This window comes from Vitis riparia, chromosome 2 (assembly GCF_004353265.1).
Source record: "Vitis riparia cultivar Riparia Gloire de Montpellier isolate 1030 chromosome 2, EGFV_Vit.rip_1.0, whole genome shotgun sequence".
Classification (NCBI taxonomy): domain Eukaryota; kingdom Viridiplantae; phylum Streptophyta; class Magnoliopsida; order Vitales; family Vitaceae; genus Vitis; species Vitis riparia.
In genome coordinates this window covers 19,279,198-19,304,036 of record NC_048432.1, presented here as the reverse complement: position 1 = coordinate 19,304,036, position 24,839 = coordinate 19,279,198, and the positions used below count along the sequence as shown (strand labels likewise).

At 32.9% G+C, this 24,839-nt stretch overlaps 3 protein-coding genes across 3 annotated transcripts; 1 reads left to right on the top strand and 2 right to left on the bottom strand.

Moving 5' to 3' along the window:
• The first annotated feature begins 1,736 nt into the window (after positions 1–1,736).
• LOC117928653 (heavy metal-associated isoprenylated plant protein 39-like) lies at positions 1,737–3,122 on the top strand. The gene is made up of 3 exons (XM_034848611.1): positions 1,737–2,033; positions 2,419–2,494; positions 2,629–3,122. The coding sequence occupies exons 1-3, from the start codon at positions 2,028–2,030 to the stop codon at positions 2,949–2,951; spliced, it is 405 nt and encodes a 134-aa protein (XP_034704502.1). The 5' UTR covers positions 1,737–2,027; the 3' UTR covers positions 2,952–3,122.
• Positions 3,123–12,327: 9,205 nt separating this feature from the next.
• LOC117932327 (1-aminocyclopropane-1-carboxylate synthase) lies at positions 12,328–15,393 on the bottom strand. Its single transcript, XM_034853537.1, has 4 exons — positions 15,079–15,393; positions 14,858–14,989; positions 14,603–14,763; positions 12,328–13,770 (listed from the first exon to the last, which is right to left on the bottom strand). Exons 1-4 carry the CDS (start codon positions 15,244–15,246, stop codon positions 12,786–12,788), a joined length of 1,446 nt encoding a protein of 481 aa, XP_034709428.1. The 5' UTR covers positions 15,247–15,393; the 3' UTR covers positions 12,328–12,785.
• A 3,961-nt stretch (positions 15,394–19,354) lies between these two features.
• On the bottom strand, positions 19,355–24,723 carry LOC117932334 (2-C-methyl-D-erythritol 2,4-cyclodiphosphate synthase, chloroplastic). Its single transcript, XM_034853550.1, has 3 exons — positions 24,307–24,723; positions 24,095–24,225; positions 19,355–19,730 (listed from the first exon to the last, which is right to left on the bottom strand). The coding sequence occupies exons 1-3, from the start codon at positions 24,635–24,637 to the stop codon at positions 19,497–19,499; spliced, it is 696 nt and encodes a 231-aa protein (XP_034709441.1). The 5' UTR covers positions 24,638–24,723; the 3' UTR covers positions 19,355–19,496.
• Between the last annotated feature and the right edge of the window lie 116 nt (positions 24,724–24,839).

Sequence of the window (24,839 nt, the reverse complement as noted above, 5' to 3'; positions counted from 1 at the left end):
TAGTTAGAAGTTTTTTTGGGGTAGAATTTATGTGTTTGGTAAATTTTTTAAAATGTAAAAAATTATATGATAAAAATAACTTCTAAAAATCCTTTTTTAAGATTACTGTATTCTTGTAAAAATAAGTTATTTATTTATTTATTTTATTGAAAGTGGAATGATATGAAGATTATTTTTATCGATAGTCATTATGAGGGGAAATTTAATTGTCCTTATGAAAATATAAAAAATTCGCCTAGGACTATGTAAGCTAAGGTTTGTGTGAAATAAAGTTTGTATAACATATAAAGTGTCTTGATTCTTTCCTATTATTTAGGAAAATGTTAGATATTAGTTTTATATCTATTGAATTTATAATGATCATTAAATATGTACAATAAAATTTAAATTATTGAATTTTAATACAAACAAATAATATCAAAATACAAATGAATAGGATTAAATTATAAACTAATGAAATATAAGTATTATACAAAGTAACAAAATCAAATAATATATAACGTGTATTGTAATTGATCCATTGTTTAATAGTTAACTTATGAAATTCATATATTCCTCATTTTCAAAAATTTCCATCAAAAGACAAGAAATGTCGTGGAAAAACACCACAAGTAACCTAAAACAAGACATTCAATTGTCTCTTTTAAAAAAACGAAATAATTGAAATTGAGGGGCAATCATGAGCATGAGGAAGAAACTCTTTGTTTTAAATCACTTATATAGGAATACTGATTGACCAAGCAATCACCGTTGACTTGCCTAACTTGTATCATTTGTTTTTAATCTTATAAAAACAATGAAAAAAAAAAAAAACATATTTAGTTGTGTTGGTTTAAGTCACCCTACTAGCGTAATCATAGTATATATTTTGTATAAAACTAAATTGTCATGATTTTTGAGTTCAATAAAAAATTACGAGCACAAGTAAATTATCCATGGAGAGTTGAACTTTATGTTATAAATCTACCTCATAAATATTTATTTATATTATACATAGTATACCATCCTTACTCCCACACTTAGATGATATTACATTTATCTAAGATGTCCTAATCAAACCATATGCATCATCGCTCTATAGCTACAAATCACGATTGGTTCTCAGTTGATTAGTAGTCAATTGCTCTTAAATGCTTGGATGAGCATCACAACATTCATGCTAATAAAATAAATATTAAATATACATGATAAAGTCACTGAAAACTACACCTAATATAATTACTATAATAACAGAATGTTTATCTCCTTATACCTTAATCAAGAAACTTTTAATAGTAACGATAAAACAAAAAAAAAAAAGAAGCAAAAATGTATCAATATAGATCATTGAATAAGAATTAGCATGATGGATTTATCGAATCTCAAATTCCTTATAATAACTAAGAAATTAAACATAAAGATAAATTGTAATTTACCTTCATTTTGCTTTCATCTTGACTTACGATTCCTACGGTTAACCTGATCGTTGAAAGCAGATTGTTTAGTGGTCACCCGTGCGTGCTAGCCGGCGTCTACGAAAACCATGGGTATGGAGCCATCACCCATCAAAGGCAACTATTTATCATCACTTTGAAATCAAGTCTTTATATGGTTTCTTTACATAATGACTGTATTTTAAAAGAAGAAAAAGTTGATACAAGTGATGGGTGCAATTAATATTTTTTAATCACAGTTTTTCTTGGGTGCTTCTCCATGTAAGTTGTGTGACTCAAAGGTACGACAAGTCAAGGCGTTACTTCCAGGAATGAATTGTAGAGGAACTGGACTTGGTCGAAAGGCTCTCGAAACTTCGACCTCTTGCCCCTGCCCTTCCCCGAAAAGTCTTCTCTCCTCTTTGTTGGACTCATTTTGGCATTATTTTAGGTTCCGAGAATTGAAAGACCTTTTCATACAAGGATCAGGCACTACCATCGCCTTCCTCTGCTTCACATTTATATATACTCTCCCTCTCATACTCTGCTAAATTATATTTGTTTTTCCGTGGTAGAGGGTTCAAGTCCTGATCATACCTTTGAACCCTTCTGAAAATGAAGGTAAGAGCTTTTTTTCCTGGAAAATCCAAGCTCAGTTTCTTAGCAAAAGCTTGGATCTTTCTCTCCCTGTTTCTGTTTTATTGAATATGCTTTATATTATATCTTTTCGCTAATGGGTTTTAAAATTCATGACCCCATGTGGGCTGTGTTTTTTGATTCATTTCATGAAGCTGAAGCATGATCCTTGATGGGTTTTATATTTAATCACCTTTTGGAATCTCTACTTACTTGGATTTTGTTTTTCGTTTTTCTTTGATCCTCTTCATCCCCATGACTTAGATGTTTGAAGCTACAAAATCAGATCTCTTCTGGCTTTTCTTTTTTGCTCCAATCATTTCAGAGGTTATTATTATGTTATTCACCATTCCTGTTCTTTCCATCGCAGAAAGTGGTGTTGAAATTGGACTTACACGATGACAAAGCCAAGCAAAAGGCCATGAAAGCAGTTTCAAGTCTTTCAGGTATTGAATTTTCTCATCACAACCCCTGTTTGTTTCACGACAAAACAGAGGAAAACCAAAGCAGGCCTCGGTTTTTTATTTTTTGGGTTTCTTCAAGCAATCACACCTTCCTGTCTTGTGTAAAAACTTTGCAGGAGTCAACTCTATAGCCATGGACATGAAGGATAAGAAATTAACAGTGGTGGGAGATGTAGACCCAGTAGATATCGTGAGCAAATTAAGAAAAGGGTGGCACACCGATATTTTAACTGTTGGGCCTGCAAAGGAGGAGAAGAAGGAAGATGGAAAGAAAGACGAAGGGAAGAAAGATGAGAAGAAGGATGGAGACAAGAAGAAAGATACAGAGAAGCAGATTCAAGAGCTTGTGGATGCCTACAAAGCATACAATCCTCATCTCACCAGATATTACCATGTCCAAAGTGCAGAGGAAAATCCAAACGCCTGTGTTATATGCTGAATTATCACTGTATTTGATTTTCAAAACTTTGGAGAAAATGTTATAGTTTTTATTTCATGGACGGCACATGATTCCACCGGAACTCGCAGACTCGCAGTGTGGTATATAGTTTAAGAAAAATCTTTTTAATTTTTGTCATGATATTCAATTTGAGAAAGTCACTTTTATTAATATTTTTTTTCATTTTTTTTCTTTTTAAATTTTAAGAAATCAAACTATGTCTCATGGTTAAAAATTTTTAAGAAATAAAAAATAAGAAATAGATTTAAAGTCCATAAATATTTTATACAATATTTTACGTATTATCATTTTTATATAAAAAGTAATTTATTATTATTAATTTTCTTTTTTTAGTTCTTTTATGGAACCAAATATTGCAATATTGCAATAGTGTAAGAAATGTTTGGAATGTGGTCTGTTGCTCGTATTTGTTAGTTTGAATGGGTATGGAATTCACAGTCACTGCTTTGTTTGATTATCATAATGTGAAGGAAAAGACAATAAAATATAGAAAATAAAGTGATGTTTGTTTTTTAGTTGAATAAAAAAAGTTAAAATATTTGATTTTTTTATTCAGTTAAAAGTAACTTGGTGATATCATCCAATATAATTAAAATGAATTTGTTATCAATAGGTTCAGTTTAGTTATATCGGATGATGTCAATATGTTATTTTTAATTAAATAAAAAAAATAAAATATTTTAATTTTTTCTATTAAAAAAAAAAAAAGAAAACCACCGTCTAAATCTTGTGGAAACCTTTCTCTTTCCATCTCTCTTTTTGAGATAAATGTTGTGGGATCAGGAAGTTGACATTCCTAGAGATTTTGTGGTGGAAGGGCAATGGTGGGTCTAGGCTTTGTGGGACTTAATCGGTGGGTCTCATTGGAAGAGGTTTTAGGCTTTTAGGCTCTTGGCTATATGTCATATGTAAAAGTGCTTTTAGCTAAAAGCGTTTCTATTATTGGGGTTATAAAAGATAATGATAATCAATTAACCTTTGAATAGGAACTTAGAACCAAAAGGGTATTTTTGACAATAGGTTGTATAACATAAGATGTGATTTTTGAAAGCAACGTTAAAAGGCTATAATTATTTAAAGAATCATTTCAACTTATTATCCATGTCCTTTGAGTATACTTTCTATTTTTGTTTTTAAAAACCATTTCCTTTCCATAGATTTCTCACTTTTCGTTTTTAAAAACTTTTAAATTTAAGGCAATAAAAATTTTACAATACTTTAATTTTTTTTAAAACAAATTTTCTTCATTTTTTTATTTATTATTTCTTAAACTCTATTAAAAAAACCCTAAAAAAATTCTTAAAAAAGTAATATATTTTTAGAAAAAAACTATATTTTCTTTCAAAAGTTTACCAAATATATTTTAAAAATAGAAACCCATTGGGGTTCGGTGGCATAACCTTTTCAAACAGAAAGACTTTTTATGGGGCTGCTAAAGTCTCTTGAATAAAATCCATCTTCTATGATGGCTACTCTTTGTTAATTATAGTTAGAAACCCACCAATAGAATCTCTTCTCCAGTCAACATTGACTCTCAATTTGGTGGTTCCCCACTCTGATTTCATTTTTTTCTTTTTATTGTTTTTGCTTTCCTATGATCCCTGGTTTTTGCAGAACTCCAAAATTAAATGGTATTTATTGAGGGGCTCTGGCTCCAAAAAAAATCAGCTTTCCCAAAAAAATAATTTTTTTTTGGGGTATTATTAAGTGTATTTTGAGATTTGTTTTAAAAAATATAGTCTAAAAGAGTGTAGAGTACTATTCATGAATATTAAAATGCCTTTATTCATTTAAAAAAAAATCATTATTAAAAGAAATAAATAAAAAATGGTATAGGTTGATAAGGATAAACGCAAACGCAATGAAAGCAACCTGCGGACATCATTTTGCATAAGGGTTGAATACTCTATACGCCCTTAAATAATAATAATAATAATAATGCATTTATTTATTTATTTTTCTTTTTAACTTTATGTATACCTTTCAACATAAATCTTTTCCTTTCTCATTTTTATATTTTGCCAGATGATGCAAAATGGGCCACACCGCCTTTAAATAAAGTATCTGGTCACCTAATAAATATTAATTAATTTATAATATAGTTAAAAGGCCAATCAATTTAAGATGACAAAGTTTCCAATCTTTTGATGGTCGCTCTTTTGATTGGACGGTTTGGACCATACCAATTCTACTTCAAATTATTTAGACTCAGGAATATTTTTTTAATAATTCTTAAATAAAAATATTGATGTCTACCTCTTGAAAATGGAGACTCCTACTTGCATTTCTCTTGTATTAAATATATATCCTTTCCAAAAAAAAAAAGGGGCATGTGAAACAGATCATGTAACTACTTTTGATAGCTTTATCTTCCTCTAAACCTTCATATTATCTTTGATTCTAAAGATTTTAATTAGATTCACTTTTAAAAGTTTATGATCTTGGTTTATGATACAATTCATTTTTTTTTTATAATTCAAAAAATAGGTCTTTAAAAACTTTGTTTATTTTTTATTACATACATTCAATTAATAGAATACTTGGAACCATCTATAGAGTTTATAAAAAATTGTACAATATAAAAATCATGCATCAATCAATCATAAAACAAATTCATTAATCATGAAAGATCAAGTACAAGGATTTACCTTGACTCAAATGTTATCATTCCTTGAGGCTTACGATCGATCAATATCTATATTTATTAATCTATGCATCTCCATACTCTATAATGAAACATTTTAACAACTTGAAAGAATGGATAAATTGTCATGAATAAACTCAAAGAGAGACTTACTCTTGAATCCTAGTTGGTAGTAGCATTTTGAGCTAGAGCTGTGGGGTTGCCAAATAGCACAATCAATGGGTACATTTATAAAAATAATAAATAAAAAAATCTTTGAAGGACTAGATAGATTTAAAAAATCAAAGCTCATAAAAAATAGGTTTAAAAACTCAAAAAAAATTTAGAAATTATGCAAATATCGTCACAAACTCTTGAGCACTTATTAAGGACCGTAAATTAAACGCTAATTAATTAAAAAAACACCCAAGAAAAGGGAGGGTGAAGTTCTAAAATCTACTCTTAGCAACAATTAGAGAAAAATGAAAGTAAAAATATAAGAGTACAAGATATTGCAAACATTATTTATGATGGTTCGATAATTCCCACCTTCACCCACTTCTCTTTAAGCTCCTTCCGTGTGAAGTTCCATTAGTATGAAGTTTCAAATAAGCTTCCAAGCTTTTATAATTGGATTCATCGACTTTAATGTGCAATACTATAATCAATCCTTTAAATTTACCCTCAACTTAAAGACTAAACAATCAACCTTAATTGAAGAATTAAAATTTAAGACACTCAACCTAGCACAATTAATGAGTAAGTACAAAGCAAAGCTAGGATGAACACAAATGGTGCACTAGAAATGGATTGCAAATGAGAGTTTAATACACCAAAGAGAGAATGAGAGTTTTGAGTGTGAGAAACAAGTAGGTAGAAAGTTCAATGCAGGTATTCTCTTATCAATAAATGAATGAGAGCCCTTTATTTATAGGTTTTCAACTTTCGACACCAAAAAGTGCACCAACATGCCTTTCCTAATTGAGTTTCGGTTGATCGATTAACCAGTCGTTGAGCATTAAATATTTGGTAGGTGATCGTTGGGGGTTTGATCAAACCTCAACTGGGAAAAAGGTACTCCTTTACTGGGAAGACAAGGCTAGTAGATGAGAAAGTGAGTTTAGTATACCACTTGACCAATCTTTGATTGGGAAAGGGTAACTAGTTGACCAATTCCCTAACTAGTTGAATCGATTGAGCCCTCCCTTGACCAATTGGTCATTTTTAGATCAAAAACTTGTATTTTCCCATTTTAAATCTTTTAAACACTTTTATAAAACCAAATTTAGAGGTTTTTACCAAAGGTTTTTTTAATTTATTAAAACTTGAGTTTATAAAAAAAAAAAATATGACTTTAAAATCTTCCAACGAGTATGACAATGATGTATAAATGAGATAAAAATTTTAAGTGCACCCAAGTTATCATCTTACATTAAGTCTCTATTCTTGAATAGTCTTCATGATCTCCAAATCTTGCACTTCATGAATCCTTTGATGATTTGTTTTTATTTTTGAATTTTTCAATTTAAATCCTAAAGCTTACCTTGATTTTGAAAATATTAGTGTATTAACTATGATTAGTTACCATCAAAACATGATTAGGGGAATCCTTGGGTTAATAAGGACATTTGAGTGCCAATAGCACTTGATCCACAAGCGTTGGAGTGTTCTTAATAAGCTTTTGAGCATTCTTCATAATTTTCCTTTTTAAATATGATTTTTTTGCCCAATAAATTTATACAACTATTATACATTTTACTTATTTTATTATACTTCCAACAATACAATCATATTAACTTAACTATCTTGTGAGTGAATTATTCAAGGTCATTTAACTTAAAAAATACATAAAGTCAAATTCATGAAAGTTTAAAACAAAATTGCTTACTTAAACTAATTAGTTTAATACACTAAAAACTTGGATTATGTTATATAAATTAACGATTTCTGGTGTTTTTTTTATACTTTTTACATTAACCATTCTACAATTAGGTATGACTACATCACAAGCTCATGTCACTATACACATTTTCATGTTAAGTAAAGGAAAAAAATTCAAGAAAATAATTTTTTTTAGTATGAAAATATAAAAGAAAATTAAATATAATTAAAATTAATTATAAATATGTACATTTTAAAACTATTTAATATTTATATAGAAGAATTAAAATAATAAAATGAATTTAAATAATAGACAAGATAAATACTTTAAATCTATTTTTAAATTTTTAGTATTATTTTTGCTTTCCTTCAACTTTTTTTTCTTTTGTATTTTCCATTAAATGTTTCAAAAACCAAAACCAAAACCTAATTTCTTTTTTTTTTTTCCACCACCTTTTCCTTGTTTTTTTTTCTTTCATTTTATTTTCTTCATTTCTTAATCTTTCCAAAAAAGAGTTACATGGAGGGGAGGAAGTGATAAAAAAGAAAGGAAAATGAATTACAGCCAAAGGTTTCAACAGTTCAAAAGGGGAGTACAAATGGAACTTCTCCTCTAAAAATTGTAGACATAAACCCTAATGACAAAGAAAAAGAAAAACCTAACAAATCGAATTTCAATCTCTCTTTTTTTAAATGGCTATAAAAAAAAAATGGTGAATTTAAAAAAATAAAAAATGAATGTCATTTCTGTGAAAATGAAATCATATTTAATATTTTTTTAGAATTTAAAACTACCATCCATTACACTTATCAAAATGTGAACGTAGACTTGGTCATCGTTAGAAATTTTGGTACCCATGAGGTGGAATGTCGTCATAGGTGCAATCATTATAGTAATGGTGAGAAATTTGGTTTGCTTACGTGGGTAATGGAGTCATGGTTTTTGGCATGTAACCACAGGCATCATGTCATCGTAATTTGCGTTTGTCCACCCATGTCCCACTCCAACTAATCTTTCGTTGTTTAACCTAAGTCTAACATTAAATTTCAAATAAGTTTTCATGAGCATCATACTCATTTTCTCGATATAAGATATTAAGAGTCTTTTAGAAAAAATTGTTTAAGACAGAAAATCAATTTTAATTTTTAAAAAACGTTTAACAAAATTTTATCTAACTTTTGAGAATTTATTTTGAATATAAGTTGTTTTTCAAATATATTTGTGGTGTTTTTAGGGAATTATCCGGAATAATTCAAAATTGTTTTAAAATTTTGTTCTTAAAAATGATTTTTTTTATTAAAAAAAAATTATTTTTCTAAAATTGTATCAAATAGGTTCTAAAATATTCAACATAAGATAAATATTTTAATTTATTTTGCGCCATTTTTTCTTTCCTTTTTCCTACCTCCAAAGTCCAAACAGTAAGAACTTAAAGAAAAAACTTGGGACGAATTTGTCTTCCCATTTTAGTTATTTCTTATATTTTATTTTATTTTATTTTTTCTTATTTTATTGCTACTATAAAGGCAGTTAGTTCAGTAACATTTTAACTCCAATGATAGGAGATTTATCATAAGCTTCAAACAAACCATCAGCCAATTGATGGGCTAAAGCCCATTTATCAAAAGCATGTACAATTATGCCTGGGTTTAGGTTGGGTAATTATGGGCCTACCTAGTCAAACTCAACCTATACTTGGGTCTCGCCAGATTTTAACTGCAATGGCCCTATTTGTAGAATCATTTGGGCCCAATTGGATGTCTGAGTGGAAATTGAATATATCTCCTATGGTACGCCAAATTTGGGCTGCAACTGGTGGGTTGCGTCGGATTTGTGTCCAACCCGAATCCAAAAGGTGCTTAACCTATGTCCAACATAGGTTAGACTTAGATTGGATGGATAGATCGAGTTGCATAACCTTATCAATATGGATTTGAATACTAAGCATACTAAGCTTGTTTTCATAACTCTCCAATGGTACATGTTCTCTGAAAATCTGCTTCTTAATACTTGAATTATGATTAATTGAAAACTTGAAAATTGCTTATTTATATTTTTAAATCTGAATTTAAATTCAATTAAATGAATAAAATATTTTTTTTAAAAGGGTGTGCTTAAATTTTCTCTCCAAATCTTTGAAGTCATAGGTAGCAACAATGCAACTCCGTGCCCTCATTGATTAGTTTTATATCTTAATGATAGAATGTGTTTGATAATGATTTTGGAAAATATTTTTAGTATAAAAAATGTTTTTTAAAGAAAAAAAGCATTTTAACACAAAATTTAAAAATTATTTATAGTGTTTCCTACTAATCATTTGACATAATTCTTTCAAAGTACTTCCACACAAAGTACTTTAACTAAAAATATTATCAAATATACACTCTTAACCACTTTGGCCTCTTGGATTTTAGTTAACGATTAAGGCGCTTTTAATTCTAGTTTATGTTGTATTCTTGAGCTTTAAATTGTAAAACTAGGAGGATTCTTACGAGAATTCTTTCTTTCTTATAACCTTGTGAGACATCAAACTAAGTGGACTCATACATGAAGAAAACAGCATAACAAGGGCATTAGCAAGATGATGAGAAGAAGAGTTTGGACGAGGGATGGGGGTTGAGGAAGAAGAAGACTTACTGGACAAATGGAAGAAGGCTTTGATACCAAATAAAAAAGTATAGCATAACAAGAGGAATGAAAGATGAAGAAGAAAAACCATGGACTCTCATTGAGCCTAGTTTGCTTCTATATATAGATCGAGGTCCACATACATTATACATAGGTGTTCATTTTACTATAATATGCAAGCCCTTCACTTTGATGCTGACCTCTTAGCCTTTATCATAGGCTGCTTCCCAAGGCTGCTATGGTGATTTGCACTCCTCTTCTCCATCTCAAATCTCTATCAAATCTGCAATCAAATGGAACTTACTGCCATTGGGATGTTTAAAAGTTTAAAACTTCCCTCTTAATTTAAAAAATGGAATAGAAATATTTTATATATATATTTTAATTGGTTTGATAAGTCAACTACCCTTAAAGTTATAAAATGATAAGTTCTTAGGTGATTGATAGTCTTAGATCCTACAAATGGTCTGGGATTTAAGGGCTCATTTCCATCTGCAAAAGATGAGTTTTTCTTTATCCTTTACATAAACTTGGAAAATTCAAAACAAAACCAATTACTTACTGCTCTCAAAGTTTTTAAAAAATAAAAATAAATCATTAAAAAAAAAAAAAACTCCATCTGAAACAGGTATGATAGAGTTTTGTTTTAAATAACATTATCTAATTAATATTTATTCTAAAGTGTTTAATCAAGAACAGAAATTGTTGTACACTATTACAATATAATAATTTAATTTATTTTAAGATTGCAGGGTTATGGAATAAATTTTGGTATAATTATATGGCACATCAAAAATTAAAAGTGGTTGGCTGAGAACTCATGGAATGATGATGTGAGAAAAACTAATATAGATAGAAAGAGAAACATAGTACACATCCAGCTCATTACAATGCAAATGGAGTGTTCTGCAATTTGGCCAGAAGCCATTGGACCTAATCCAAGAAACAGATGCTCCTATAAGATCGGCGGAAAAAAAATGAGTAGTTTCCATTAATAGTGAAGGAAGATGGACCTCATTTCGTCTCTATCACTCAATCCCCATCGTCGATATTCAAGAGTTTCTATATGTAATATAGCTGTTTACATCATTTTCTTCCATTCATCATTGCTAAATTGGTTACATTCATGCCCCCAACAATAATTCAAGCTGGTGCAGTAGCTTAATTATTAAGATGTTGATATAAAGATAGATTGGTCACTGTGGTGTTGACTGTTGAGCATGTAGATGTTAGATTCTACACTCTTTCTTCCTTTTAATAACTTCAGCTTTTATTTTAGAATGTGTATGGTAGGTTAACTTCCCTCTTCAATGTCTTCTTCATGAGCTGCCAAGCTATGAGAATAATAGGTAGCAAAGAGTCTGACCCTACTAAATTTAAGCTTGAAAATGGTCCAATGATTCAACTAATCCATCAATCTTCATTATTTCTTGCCATTGAATCTATAAAATATGTGACAAAGAGGTAAAACAACAAGAAAGAAATCAATGTATTTTCCTGGATAATAAGATAGTATGGATTTCTATCATATGCCTTCCAGCCATCAAAATAAGTAGAGCTTTTTCCCTGGTGATTGTTGGTTTCTACCTTGGACAGCCATGGCTGTTGATTACTCGTCTACTCGAATATTCTGAGCTCAAGGATCTGTGAAAAATGCTGTGAAAAAATGTGGGAATGAGAGAATTTACAGGGCATATATGCACAAGTGATCAAGAGAGGTGGACTTTGAAGTGATTGATTCTTAATTGAACCAGTTTCCTTGAAGGGTCAAAGCTATACTTCTTTGAAATATGTAGAATGTTTTCCAAAATGTAGAAAATTTTTAAAGGTAGTTTGAGGGTTACCCATTAATTCATGCCCATGGATTTTATGGGCCGACACAGTCAGACGCTATAGTTTGAAACACAACAGAACATGTCAAATTCCACACGGAGCTCCGAATATGTCCTAAAACAAATTTTCATGTCAGATGTGTAGGATACATTAAACAGTACAAATTTTATATATGAATGATGTATTCATAAATTAGAATATACGGTTGTTGCAAAAATGATGAGGAAATATTGAAAAGTTGATTGCATGCCCTGTTGCTATTTCTAGTGGGGTTGATCGAGAAAGAGGATTGCAGCTGCATATATATGTAATCAAATGAAAAGCTTTCTTCTGAGAAAATCGATTGATATGATCAGCCGCATTTTCACATTTAAGTAGAGACTTTTAAGAAAAGAAAGGAAAGAAACAATTTATTTATGAGCGTCCACAAAGATCCTTTTACATCTCATGTACTTAAATCACACTGCGTGCTTACAAATACTATCCATTTTCAGCACCAATATTTGCTTCAAATTTGATGCTAAAAAATAAAAATACACATTTGAACGTATCTACTCCTACATGGTCGATGAAAGTTGCATCATCCTCCATGTGGGAAAAATTACAGGCTACAGATCGGTGAAGGGCCAGAGCATTTGATATGCAAGTTGCATAAATCCATTTGTGGATTAAAGCAAACCCACGGGAACAAATGTTTTGATCAGACACTTCGATCAAAACGAGAATCCGGTAAATATCGCGACCAGTGATGTAAATTAATTCAGCATTCTACTATAAACTCCCTGCATTTGCACGGGGAAAAAACACATCCGACAATTACCTGAGGCATAGTTTCCAATTTTTGTACTCAAGTCCTTGCTCGGACAAGGGGTGATTGAGGAATAGGAGAGTGAGGGGACATCAAGTGCGGCTCATCCAATCCTCTGAATGATAAGCGGACTTTGAGATTGTTTTGCCAACGCTGTCTCTTGGCAGACACCTCCTTTTCTTTGGCTTTAAGCACAAAGTTCCGGATCCTTCGTAGGGCCACTTCCATGGTTTCATCATCCATGTTTGCAAAGCAAACCCTAAACCAGCCAGGCTCCGAGCAATGGAAGGATGAGCCAGGTGAAACATTGAGCTTGACTTCATTGATTATCAGACGCCACAGTGCCATCTCAGCCTCAACTGTCGGCTCCTTGAGGAGTCTACGCAAGTCCATCCAGAAAAAGAGACCCGCATTGCTCTTAAGACAGCCAATGCCCACTTGGGATAGTCCCCTAGAGAAGGTCTTATACCTTGTGGCCAGCTTCTCTGAGTTCTTGGTAATGAAGCTCTCAACAAACTCATCATCTGATAGCATTGATGCGATTAGGTGTTGGGTCTGTGAAGAAACCAGTCCGAAGCTCGACATCTTGCGGCCGATGTTCACTACATCATCGTTGTATGAATACACAATGCCGACTCTAAATCCAGGAAAGCCCATGTCCTTGGAGAGACTATAGACGATGTGGATGAGGTCACGGTTGCATTCCATTTCATCTATTATCTCTGAGACGCCAATGAAGCCGGGTGAGCTGAAGACGGTGGCAGCGTATATTTCGTCACTGATGAGGTGGATGCTTTTTTCAGTGACGAAGGTCACTAGACTTTTCAGTGTCTCCCTGTCCAGGACTGTCCCCAACGGGTTTGATGGATTGGTTATGAGCAAGCCTTTCACTTTGATGTTGTCCTCTTGGGCTTTCTCATATGCCGCTTCCAATGCTTCTCTGGTAATCTTGAAATCGTTAGAGCTTTCGCAAACAACTGGAAGGAGTTGCACTCCTGTTCTCCACCTCAAGTCTCTATCAAATCTGAAATTCAATGCCAAAAATTCAATTTGTTAGACTTGCCAATCTTTGTAGTCTCTCTAGTTCAAGCTCATGAAAATACCAGTATATATATATATATATTTGTATGTTCATAGTTTTTGCATTTTTTGTTTTTATTTTTTTCCGTATTATATATGGCATATCAAGCAGGTACGTAGAAGTAGTTGGTGGGAATGATAACGTATCAACAATTACTACGGACAGACTAAGAGAAAAGTCGTACACATCCAGCTAATAAAGGTAGAAAGTCTTCTTGAAATTTGGCCAGGAACCGCTTGACCTAATCCAAGAAACAGATTCTTCTACACAAGTGGCTGAAAGCTTAGTAGTGCTCATTAATGGAGAAGGATGGACCTCACGTTTGTTCAATACTTTTCAATGCTCGTCAGAAGAAGGGACATTCGAGAATTTCTACGAGTGAAAAGGAGCTGTGCACTAATTTTCTTGGTTTCATTGGTAAATTGGTTACATTGATGCCCCCACCAATAATTCAAGTTGGCTCAATGGCTTAATTATTAAGATGTTGACAGAAAGAAATTAATCACTGCTGTGGTGTTGACCATGTAGTTTATGCATGCTTTAATTTTAGTATAAGCAGTAGGTTAACCACCCTCTTTTTCAGCTGCCAAACAGTGACAAGAATATGTAGAAAAGAGTTTGACCCTAATAAATTTAAATCCTAAGTTGGTCTAATGATTCACCTAATCCACTGACCGACCTACATTATTATTAATTCTCGCCATTGCAGATATAAAATATGTAACAAAGAGGTAAGGAAACAATAAATAACTTGATGTATTATTGTTATTATTACCCTGGGTAGTAAGGCGTGGGGACCAGGAATGCATCACCAGGATCAGCCAAGCAGAAGGTGACCAGCTCATGAGCGCCGGTGGCTCCACCGCTCATTACAATGCGGTCGGGATCGAATACGACTCTATCTCCTCTCACTTTTCCCATAAACTTGGCCACAGCCTGCATCATGTATAATAAAACTAGAGATCAATATTTATTGTTTTAATCGATAGATCAGCACAAAGATTAGCCAAAAGGGTTCTTTGTTTAGTACATTTCTGAACTCTCTTAGGCCATGATAGTCCTGAAAGATAGCAACATCCCTGAATTCGCTCATTCCTTCCACAGTACAAATGGAAGCTTTTGGGTTCTTCAGAAGCCACTCTTCAATTATATCAAAGGAAAGCTGCTAGCAACCAAGAATAGAAGATAATTAGGTCTAAGTTTTTAGCACAAAAACCTAAAAACAAGAAAACTACATGCTGTCCTTGTTACCTGGTTTTCTGCAAGACCCATCTGGATAACCCCCCCAGGGTTTTCAATAGAATGATATGGATCGCTATCATATGCCTTCCACCCATCAAAATAAGGAGAATTTTCGCCATGGCCATTGTTGGTTGCTATCTTGGACAACAACTGCTGTTGATTACTCATGTACCCCATGATTCCGAATTCAAGGATCTGAGAGAAATGGGGTAAAAAATGTGTGAATGAAGAGAATTTACAGAAGGCGAGAGAGAAAAGACGGTCTTTGAAGTGGTTGGTTCTCAATTCAACAAGCACACAAGTCTGATGATCCCAAGTACTCCTTCACTACTCAATATATATAGGTGTAATGCGGTCTCTGATTTGTGAAGGTTCCTGGAAGGGTCAAAGCTCCTTCTTTGAAATATGTAGAATTATTCAAATACTAATAATATTATTAAATTATATTTAGATTTAATAATAAGATTATTAAATTTATTAATTTAAGTCAAATTTGTGTTATAGGAATTGACCCCAAAAAAAATTATTTATTAAATGAGTTAGATACGACGAGATGAATTTTACCCAAAATCATTTATACTCGGTTCAAACTATTAGAAGGGTGGAATATAATGGCTACATGTCGTGTGAAGAAGATGTTTCAAACTTTCTCACCTCTCACCAACACCCTACAAGATGAGGTCATTTCAGACGTTAGCACGCGGATGTGGGAGGGATGGGCATTAATTTTTTTTGGTCCCATTTGATGCTTCTATTACTGGCAATTTTTGGACTGACCACCTACCCCTATTAACAGATGGAAATGACCACCCACATACACAAACACATTACACGTATAAATTACGTGTGAATTACATGTAGAAAACTACCGACTCTTATTCGATATGCAGTTCACATCAAATGGACGAGACAAGAACTGATCTTATGTTTTTAAGAAAGATCTTGAACAGTAATCCTACCCATATAGGTCTACTATCTTTTCGAAAAGGAATATTCTGATTTTATCCAACTTTTTATCATGAAAATTAGTACTAAAATTTGGGACAAATGGAACATAATTTATTTGATTGAAAATATGTCTGATCTGGTGCATTCAATTCAAAATAAGGGTCTATGAATCTAATCATCCATGGTGGTCTTTCTAGATTGTTCAACAGTGAGTCACGTTTATTTAGTACAAGTATGAAAAATAAGATACACGTAGGTTGGAAGAGAGAACAAAAGAGTAGAGGTTAAGTCATTTTCTCTGCAAAAAGCTTTCGTCAATTTCCTCACGTTTGACACGCCTGTTGTAGACCATTTTGATTTCTCATTGTTTAAATGATAAATACTTACTTAAAGTGGAAAGAAATTGAAGTAAAACAGAATGGTATTGAAACGGAAAAAAAAATCAGCTATTTTCGTTGGGCTGGCCTAACCCACAAACCCCGTCTACTCAACTTTTTTGTCTGGTAAAAATACACCTATGAATGGTTTGATTTTTGGGCAGATCAACAATAGAGATAATTAATTAATTAATATGACTTTCAAACTCAATTATAATCAAAACCCATGGCCCCCTGGCATATTTTTTGGTTCATACCGTTTTTTTTAAGTTATGTTTAGTTATTCTCATACAAAATTTGAGGAAAAGAATATCAAAGGAAACAACAAGAGCTACAAATAAATTTCTTCCTAAATTTTCTTTAAAAAATTTAAAATATATATATATTTATTAATAATTTAATTTTCTTTTTTAAAATTTTTTTAAGGATAATTAAGCAAAAAAGAATTTTATAACTTTTCTCTTATCATTTAATTTCTTTATATACCCCCTGGACGTTTGGAACTAAAGCTAACATTGCCATGTAAAAATAAATAAGAAAATAAATGAAATCTTAGAGCTATTTCCCCAATGAGCAATAAATTAGAAAATAAAAAATAAAATTTATAGTAGTGATTTGGATAGCATGTTGAACCTTGAATGAGTTATGAGTCTGTATTGTTGAATGGAGTTTCAAAAATTTGAAACTTATACAAAATATATTCAACATAAGTATGAAGAAATAAAATAAAATAGTTGTTAAAATTTTGAAATATTTTTAATCACGTGATATTTTTGGTGGATGTTTATTGGGTTGCATTTTTTGACATGATACCAAAAAAGGAAAAAAGAAAAAGAGTAGATCTTCAAAGGAGATATTCAAATTAGAAAGCATGTACGCATAAATGAATCGCCTCAGATGAGTACTGAAAGACCAAGAGAGTAGAAGTGACCCAATTTTCTTTCCAAAACACACTTTAGAAGGCGTGTTGGAAAATTCTGACCTCATAAGATGTGGGTCAAGGATCCATATGGGTGGCTGTAATTAGTTATTTATGGCAATCCACAAGAATTTTCGTAGTCTGCTAAATGTCTAATTGGACCAGCATTTTTGACTGTGTTTCATTCTTAGTTGAAATTGGCCTTTTTGACTTTTTTTTTTCGAATCAAATGAAGTCTGACACAGGACCACCATTAAATTAATACTCTCAGCTTTCACTTTGACCTGGTCCAACTCCTTGGTAATTTGGTACAAGGGCTTTTGGGGGATGTTTTTGAAAACAACTTGTTTTATGTTTGGTTTTTCAATCAAATTCAAAAGAAAATATGAGAAAAATAAAATAAAAAAGAAAAAATGGAAAAAAAACTAAAGGAATTATATAATGATTAAATAATTTTAAAATATTTAAATTTTTAATTAATTTTAATTATATTAGGTATAGTTAATTCAAACAAAATCATAAGGTTCTTAATTTTAAAACCATTTTTTTTTGTAGTGATTGATTTTTAATTATTCTCCAGGTTTATATGATTATTTTTTAAAACAACTCCTAAAAATAAGTGACAATAATATGTTTTTAGAAAATATCTATTTTTAAAACAAATTCTTTTAAAAAAAAATCTATAAAAAAACAAATATTAAATAACTATTTTTTATTAAAAGTGTTTTGGAGTTTAGAATAAAGGTACAAGTATATAAATCAGATTTGCTGGGATATAAAACAATAAGGCCCACATGACATCTTATGAAAGAAACTTTTTGGATGGATATGAAAAAAATACCTTTGAAAAAAGTAGCTATCGGAACCTAACTTATAAGTAGGCAAATAAATAAATAATCTAGCTCAAGGATAGGCTTGGGATTAGAGCCCATCCTCAGGCAAACCCAAAAGGCCCATAAGCTGGATTCAAGGCTGCCAAAATTGAATAATTTTGCGCTTTCTTCTGTTTCTTTTTAAGGCATTTTTCTTGCTTTTGTTTTGTTCTTCAGTGAAAATTTGTTACTTGAAGGACACGCAGGCTGTGAAAGGAAAGAAACCAATTTTTATATATTCACACCTTCAACATTTTTCAGAAATTTATTGCAGTAGTTCTAAGTTTGAGAACGTGGTACATTTCTCCTGAATTTGGATATGGACATTATGTTTCAATTCAAATTAAGGAGAAGTGGTGATCACTTTATGGCTAATTCAAAAGCCATCATATCCCGTGCACAACTTTCCCGAATGGTGATATGCACAAGTCCATATGCAAAAAGGCTTGTTCTGTACTACCTACAAAGAAAAGAACTGAAAGCACCTGTTCTTTTTTGGTTGGCTAGGCAGACGAGTGATGACTAAAGTTAAAGAAGAAACCGATGAATCAAACCGACGTTTCAGAATTTGGAGAGACATGATTCGATAAAAGACGGGGTAGGTTTCATCCCACTTGTGGTGATGAGATGAACTGGCCGGTGGTCGTTCAGATCTCCAATCCCACCCACCATCTTAATAATTTAGAATATCTTTCCATGTCTAAAAATAATAGAAACCATAAAATCTAATACTATTTATTTTTAAGACATCAAAGGGCACGTTTTGTTATATATAAAAAAGAATAACAAACACCAGTGACACTGTCATATACACAAATCAGCTCTTATTATTTTATACCGAGTCTCCTTAGTTATCCTTGGTGCATGATTCGATTATGTTGTACCTTAGTCTTATTTTTTTATACCTTAATGTTCGATGGGGACCAATTTGGTACCCTAGATTTTTCCTTAGTTTTATTGCAGGATGGTAATGCATCCGACTGGGAGCAAAACCATCTTATGAGTGTATGTGGCCTGGTAACGGAAATATAGGAAGAAAAGAGTTTTCTGTCAATTTCAGTGTAAAAACAGTATGAGAGACTCAGAACTCTCATTAACCATGATTCTAATACTATGTTACTGACTTCCCTGAAAACTTAAAACCGAAGCTGGGGGGGGAAGGGAGGGAATAAATTCAAGATCAAGCTCCATGAATGTTCTATTCCAACCAAATATTGTGTCCAACTGTGAGGGGACTGAATTATGAGTGTGCGCAAGTTGTATACATTATGCTTATAAAGTACAATTATCAGACTTTTTAAATGGGATTGTCTACTTCCTCATAAGAAGAACCACAGTGTGAGCTGCAATACTCCGATTTTCCCCAAGGCTGTCAACCTTCTCATGAGTTTTAGCTTTCAGATTTACCACAGAAGGGTCTGCCCCAAGCAGTTGTGATAAGTTCGACCTGATAGCCTCCTTGTGCGGGCTTAGTTTGGGTCTTTGAAGAATCAAAGTGGCATCTAAATTTCCAATCTCATAGCCTGCTTCATGCATAAGTCTAACCTGAAATGAAACATATCAGAGAGGATTGGCTTGATTATACATATTGATTCAACTGCTTAGAACCATAATTCTTCATCATCTACCCCTACATTCCCAAGAAGGAAAGTGAAAAAAATGCATGTTAGTCTGTCACTTCTGATAAGGCAACCTTGGATAAAACTAAAGTAATCATGTGAAAGGGTGTTCAAAACATCTTTTTTTTTTTTCCTGCTTTTTTGTTGAACCGAAATTTCTAATGGCTTATATTGCTATACTATCATGTAAGAATGCATTTTAGCCAGAAGGAACTTATTGCATCAAATTTGCTACAGTACTCACAACAAGAATACGACCTTAACTACTAAGTTACAGAGTTAGCGTGTACAAATGCTTATAAAGTATTAGAATGTAGAATACCAGTTACTGATTTCAAACACTAGTTAACACCTAACAGTTGATGGATTCTGCCACCAAGTTCAGTTTGTGGCTTATTTCTGATCACATACTATCCATATTCAGGTTACTAGAAACTACCTAGTTTGTATATCAATTGTGTAGTTTTCATCAACTTGACCAGTTCCGTGTCTTCTTTTAGGATATGGACCATTTCAATTCTCACTGACAGGCAATACTAATATCCTTTAATTATAGTATTTTAGACAACTGGCAGAAAAAACAGTATGCTCACGATATTATCTCTATTCTGAAATCTATCCTGAGGGTAATCACATATAAGCAGTTGATTGGGAGCCAAGAATGGTAAATTTTTCGGTCAAAGTTTTCTATTCATTTATAGAATCAGAGGGAGGAGAGGCATTTCCCATACAAGTAGTTTGGAATTTGTGGCTGTGTGAAGGTGGGCTTCTTTGGTTGGGAAGCAGTGTGGAAGGCTTTGGCTTTGGATCAGTTAAAAAGGAGAGATTTGGAGTTACATGGGCAATGCCATATTTAATAAGAGAGAGTCTATCGTGCAGGCATAGGAGATGCTCCACTATGCTTAGTATGGAATATATGGAGGAAGATAAATAGTAGATAGTTTGACATATCAAGAGCTCAAAAACTCCTTCCCTTGTGATCTTTTCTGTGGTCTAAAAAGTGTGTTGATGTGGCTACGTTCTCTTTAGGCTTACTGATTAGTTGGACTCCAGTGAAGGGGAGGAAAGTTTTTTCTGTTTCCTTTGTCTTTGTTGTGTGACATCCTTTGTATATTGCCTTTGTATTTTGGTCATGCGTTTTTATTGGGCGCTTGTGATAAAATTATATGTATAAACAGTGCCTAAGAAATTTCTAAAGTTCTTTCAAAATGTTTGACAGAAGGATATCTAGTCCAAATTTTCCTTCCAAAATGAAGGCTACTTGACCTCCATGAAGCAAGGTATGCTCCTAACATGAAATTCTTCCTTGTTTTCTCACCCTTTTTCAACTGAACAGAACATAAGAAAAAAAATTCAACTGCAACATTATTCTCATTGTACCTTTCAGCATTTGGTTTCACTGCCCAGTTTTACAGCTAAATCTTTAAAGGAACTTGCCCAATCATAGCCATTATTGTCTTTTATAGGTAACAATGAATTAAAGTACAAGGCACCTACAGGGGACATAAAGCGGATATATGGGAGGGTGAAAACCAGGTAAACAGGAGATATTCATGGATTAACAGAAAATAAATGAACAAATGAAAAAAGTCGAAGATTTTAGGAGAAAAAAAAATGACTCCTTACATTTTAAGGACAGAGACTGAAAGGAACAACAGACTCACACTCCCAACAAATCTCCCTCACTGCACAAACAAAGAGTTCATATTGCTCCAACCCATGGAATAATCTTCTAATTTGTTTACAAGCACTAAAACAAGCTTCATGTGCTCATGTTCCATATGTTCCTCTTTCCCTTTGCAAATAAATATTTGTCACCATCCACCCAAGGTATCCCAAATAGCCTCAGGAAGCATCTAAGGATTAGAGTTTTTTAAGGTCAGAACAACATTTGAGGTGTGGTGCAGTGGTGCTCCCTTAAAAGACTCCTTTCCATCTCTATTCTCCTCTGCAGCTACCAAAGATGCATGGGTGGATGATATTCAAGAGGTAGAGGACGGGATGGTCATGTGGGATCCATACTTATTAAGACATTTTTAAGATTGGTAGATAGATAAATGTTGAGGAGCTTCTTCAGAAGCTATATGTGTTAGGAAGTAGCAGAGAGGAGGACATGATGGTGTGGAAGGCTAACAAAAGTGGGGAACTCTTGGTGAAGTCTCCACATTTTGAGTTTGAGGGTGAAATATGTTTCCACTCACAGAGTATGGGGCTGTCGGACTCCTATCAAACTGCATTTTTTCATGTGTGAAGCAGCTTGGGGAAAGATCCTAGCCATGGACCAACTTAAAAGAAGAGGATGGTTTTTGGAGGGTAATTGTTGCATATGTAAAATTACAGGAGAATCAATTGACCATCTCCTCATCCATTATGGGAGGGCAAGAAGGTTGTGGCACTTTCTATTTTCTTTATTTAGCATTTCATGTGTTCTCCCTCATTCAGGGAAAGAGTTGTTAATGGGTCAAAATGAAAGCTTTGTGGGCTAGAAAATGAGAAAGGCAAGGAAAAAAAACTCCTTTTTGTCATTTCTAAACAATTTGGAAGGAACGCAACCGAAGAACTTTTTAAGGGGAGCACACAAACCAATCTCTCGAGGAATCCCTTATATCTAATGTATACAAGTGATCTTGTGGGTATCTTCCAAATGATGGTCAAGTGGGTCCACTATCTTTAATAGATTTTATTGAGTGGTTGTGCTTTGAAGTATTAGTTTGGGGATGTGATCATAGTTTGTTTCTTTTTATTTTGATAAAGGGAGCTGATTGTTATGGATTAATTTACAATGTGGTGTGTATATAAGGTGTTACAGATTCAAGTTATTTTAGCAATCTATAGTTGGGGTATATTAGTTTCTTTTTCATTGTCGGTTAATGCCCTATGAAGATTCAATGAAAAGATTTAATAATTTTACTAAGTGGAATCCTATTTCGAAGTTATGAATTCCAACCAGAAACAAACAAAATAGTTCTAAACATACTTTGTTTCACTGCCATTGGGTGGATTAAGTCACCATGATAGGACTTCAATTTGAAGCTTACTTTTTTCATTCCTGTGAAGATAACAAGATTTTTCATGGTTCCACTTTTGTATTTCCAAAAAAAAAAAACATAACTCCTTGATGAGGATGAATCTTCAAGATATATATTAAGAAAGGGAATTAGTATTAGTTGTAATAAAGTAAGATTAACATTTGTTGGAATCAAATTAGGATTAGCTAGTTGAGTTATAATATAATTAGAATTTGAGTCATGATAGGTTATTAGAGTACTAGTAGACTTTGGATGTTATAATTAGAATTAGAATCATAATAGGTTATTATAGTCTTAGTAGACTTTAGATGTTATAATTAGAATTAGAATCATAATAGGTTATTAGAGTCCTAGTAGACTTTGGATTTCTTAGAGAAGCCTATAAATAAGCTAATCAATGTAAATCAAATGGATTAATTGTTATGAATAATATTATATTTTCTTTCATTGCAAGGTTGCAACCCTCAATGGTGAGATTCCATTGATTTCTTCTAAGTGAGACTCTAAGATTTTCCATCTTTTCTTCATTGTTTATTATTTTTTCTCTATTTCTTATCTTATTTTCTCTACCATAAAATTTATTCTTTGTTCCTCTCCTTACACCCTAAAAATAAAACCCTAGCCCACCTACCCTTGAGTGTAGGCAACCATCCTAGGGTTGTCCTACATCACTCCTATTTGGATTGCTTTGTTTTATTTCTGAGCAATCATTTTTACTCACCTTAGTCGGCCTTGGCCTCCAACCCAAAGATTCAAAGAATGACACCACCTTTAAATTGCAGGTTCCCGCAGGATGATGATCAAAAGACTCAAAACTACTACTCGTTACAAGTACCACTGGTAGGAACTCGTATAGCAACACTGTCTCATTGTATTTACAAAAACAACCAATAAGGCTGCTAAATTTTCAATGCAAGTACACAATAAGCACTAGAATAAATAAGTTTTCACTGATTTTGGCAACTTTTCATATTGTAACTTAGCTTTTGAATTTGCTTCATGAAGAAATGCTACTGGAGCCCTACAGTACTTCAGTTCAGTATAAATATTACCATGTGAATATAATAATCTATGTTTCTGTTTGTGCCGGTGTGTTGTGAGCAAAAAGCAGTAACTATAAAATTCTCAAACAAGCACCTTGCTCAGCAAATAGAATGATTCCAGTTGAATCCAGACTGACATGATGCTATCTAATGGGCATGTTTGAATCATTTGAGTCGAATAATCTAAATGGCGCGAATAACAATGAAAACGTACTGACCGCTTCTTTGATAAAAACAGAGGATGGAGCTCCCTTCCATTTCGGATCCGAATCCGGGAAAATCTGGCCGATATCAGGAAGCCCCAAAGCACCCAAAATCGCATCAACAACGCAATGAAGCAGCACATCACCTGCAATCCCAATCAAACCTCAATTCAACCACAATAACCAAACATAATCACAAAATTATTCAATCAGAACATAAAAACTACCATCCGAGTGAGCCTCGCAGCCTCTATCGTGAGGAATATCAATGCCGCCAATGATGAGAGGGTACCCGGGCTCCAACCGATGAAGATCGAAGCCGTGCCCGACTCGGAAGGGCAAAGATTTGGAGGGAGCCGTGGAGTTCGAACGCGGCTCCGCTTCGACGGCCGTGGTGGCCGCGGCGGCGACCATCGGCCGCCGTAGCGTTGAACGGATACTCAGAGTGTGAGAAAGAACGAGTGAAGAAGGACGATAGTGTGAAGTAAAAGGATAGATTTGTTTGGTGGAGGAAATTTTGGTAATTGAAGAAGCGTGAATGGGAGCAGCCATGGCCATGGAAGCTTTGGATGGAGACTGGCGAGAGGTGAGGTGAGAGCAAGAGAAACTAGAGAATTGTGATGACTGACTATGAAGTGAAGGTCAGAAAATTCCTAGATGTCATGAAACACGAATAATTTTATATATTTTTTAAAAAATTATCACACTTATTTTTTTTTTTTCATATAAAAATTAAATAATTTTAAAATAGTAGTTTTAT

Bases quoted from the DNA above. Each gene is read 5' to 3' on its own strand.
- LOC117928653 (XM_034848611.1), top strand. The intron at 2,495-2,628 runs GTATTGAATTTT...AAAACTTTGCAG, and splicing joins AGCAGTTTCAAGTCTTTCAG to GAGTCAACTCTATAGCCATG.
- LOC117932327 (XM_034853537.1), bottom strand. From the start codon at position 15,246: ATGGGGTACATGAGTAATCAACAGCAGTTGTTGTCCAAGATAGCAACC. The intron at 14,990-15,078 runs GTAACAAGGACA...GGTTGCTAGCAG, and splicing joins TGGGTCTTGCAGAAAACCAG to CTTTCCTTTGATATAATTGA. The intron at 14,764-14,857 runs GTACTAAACAAA...TACATGATGCAG, and splicing joins GCCTAAGAGAGTTCAGAAAT to GCTGTGGCCAAGTTTATGGG.
- LOC117932334 (XM_034853550.1), bottom strand. From the start codon at position 24,637: ATGGCCATGGCTGCTCCCATTCACGCTTCTTCAATTACCAAAATTTCC. The intron at 24,226-24,306 runs GTAGTTTTTATG...TTGGGATTGCAG, and splicing joins CTGCGAGGCTCACTCGGATG to GTGATGTGCTGCTTCATTGC. The intron at 19,731-24,094 runs GTCAGTACGTTT...GTTTCATTTCAG, and splicing joins CTGTTTTTATCAAAGAAGCG to GTTAGACTTATGCATGAAGC.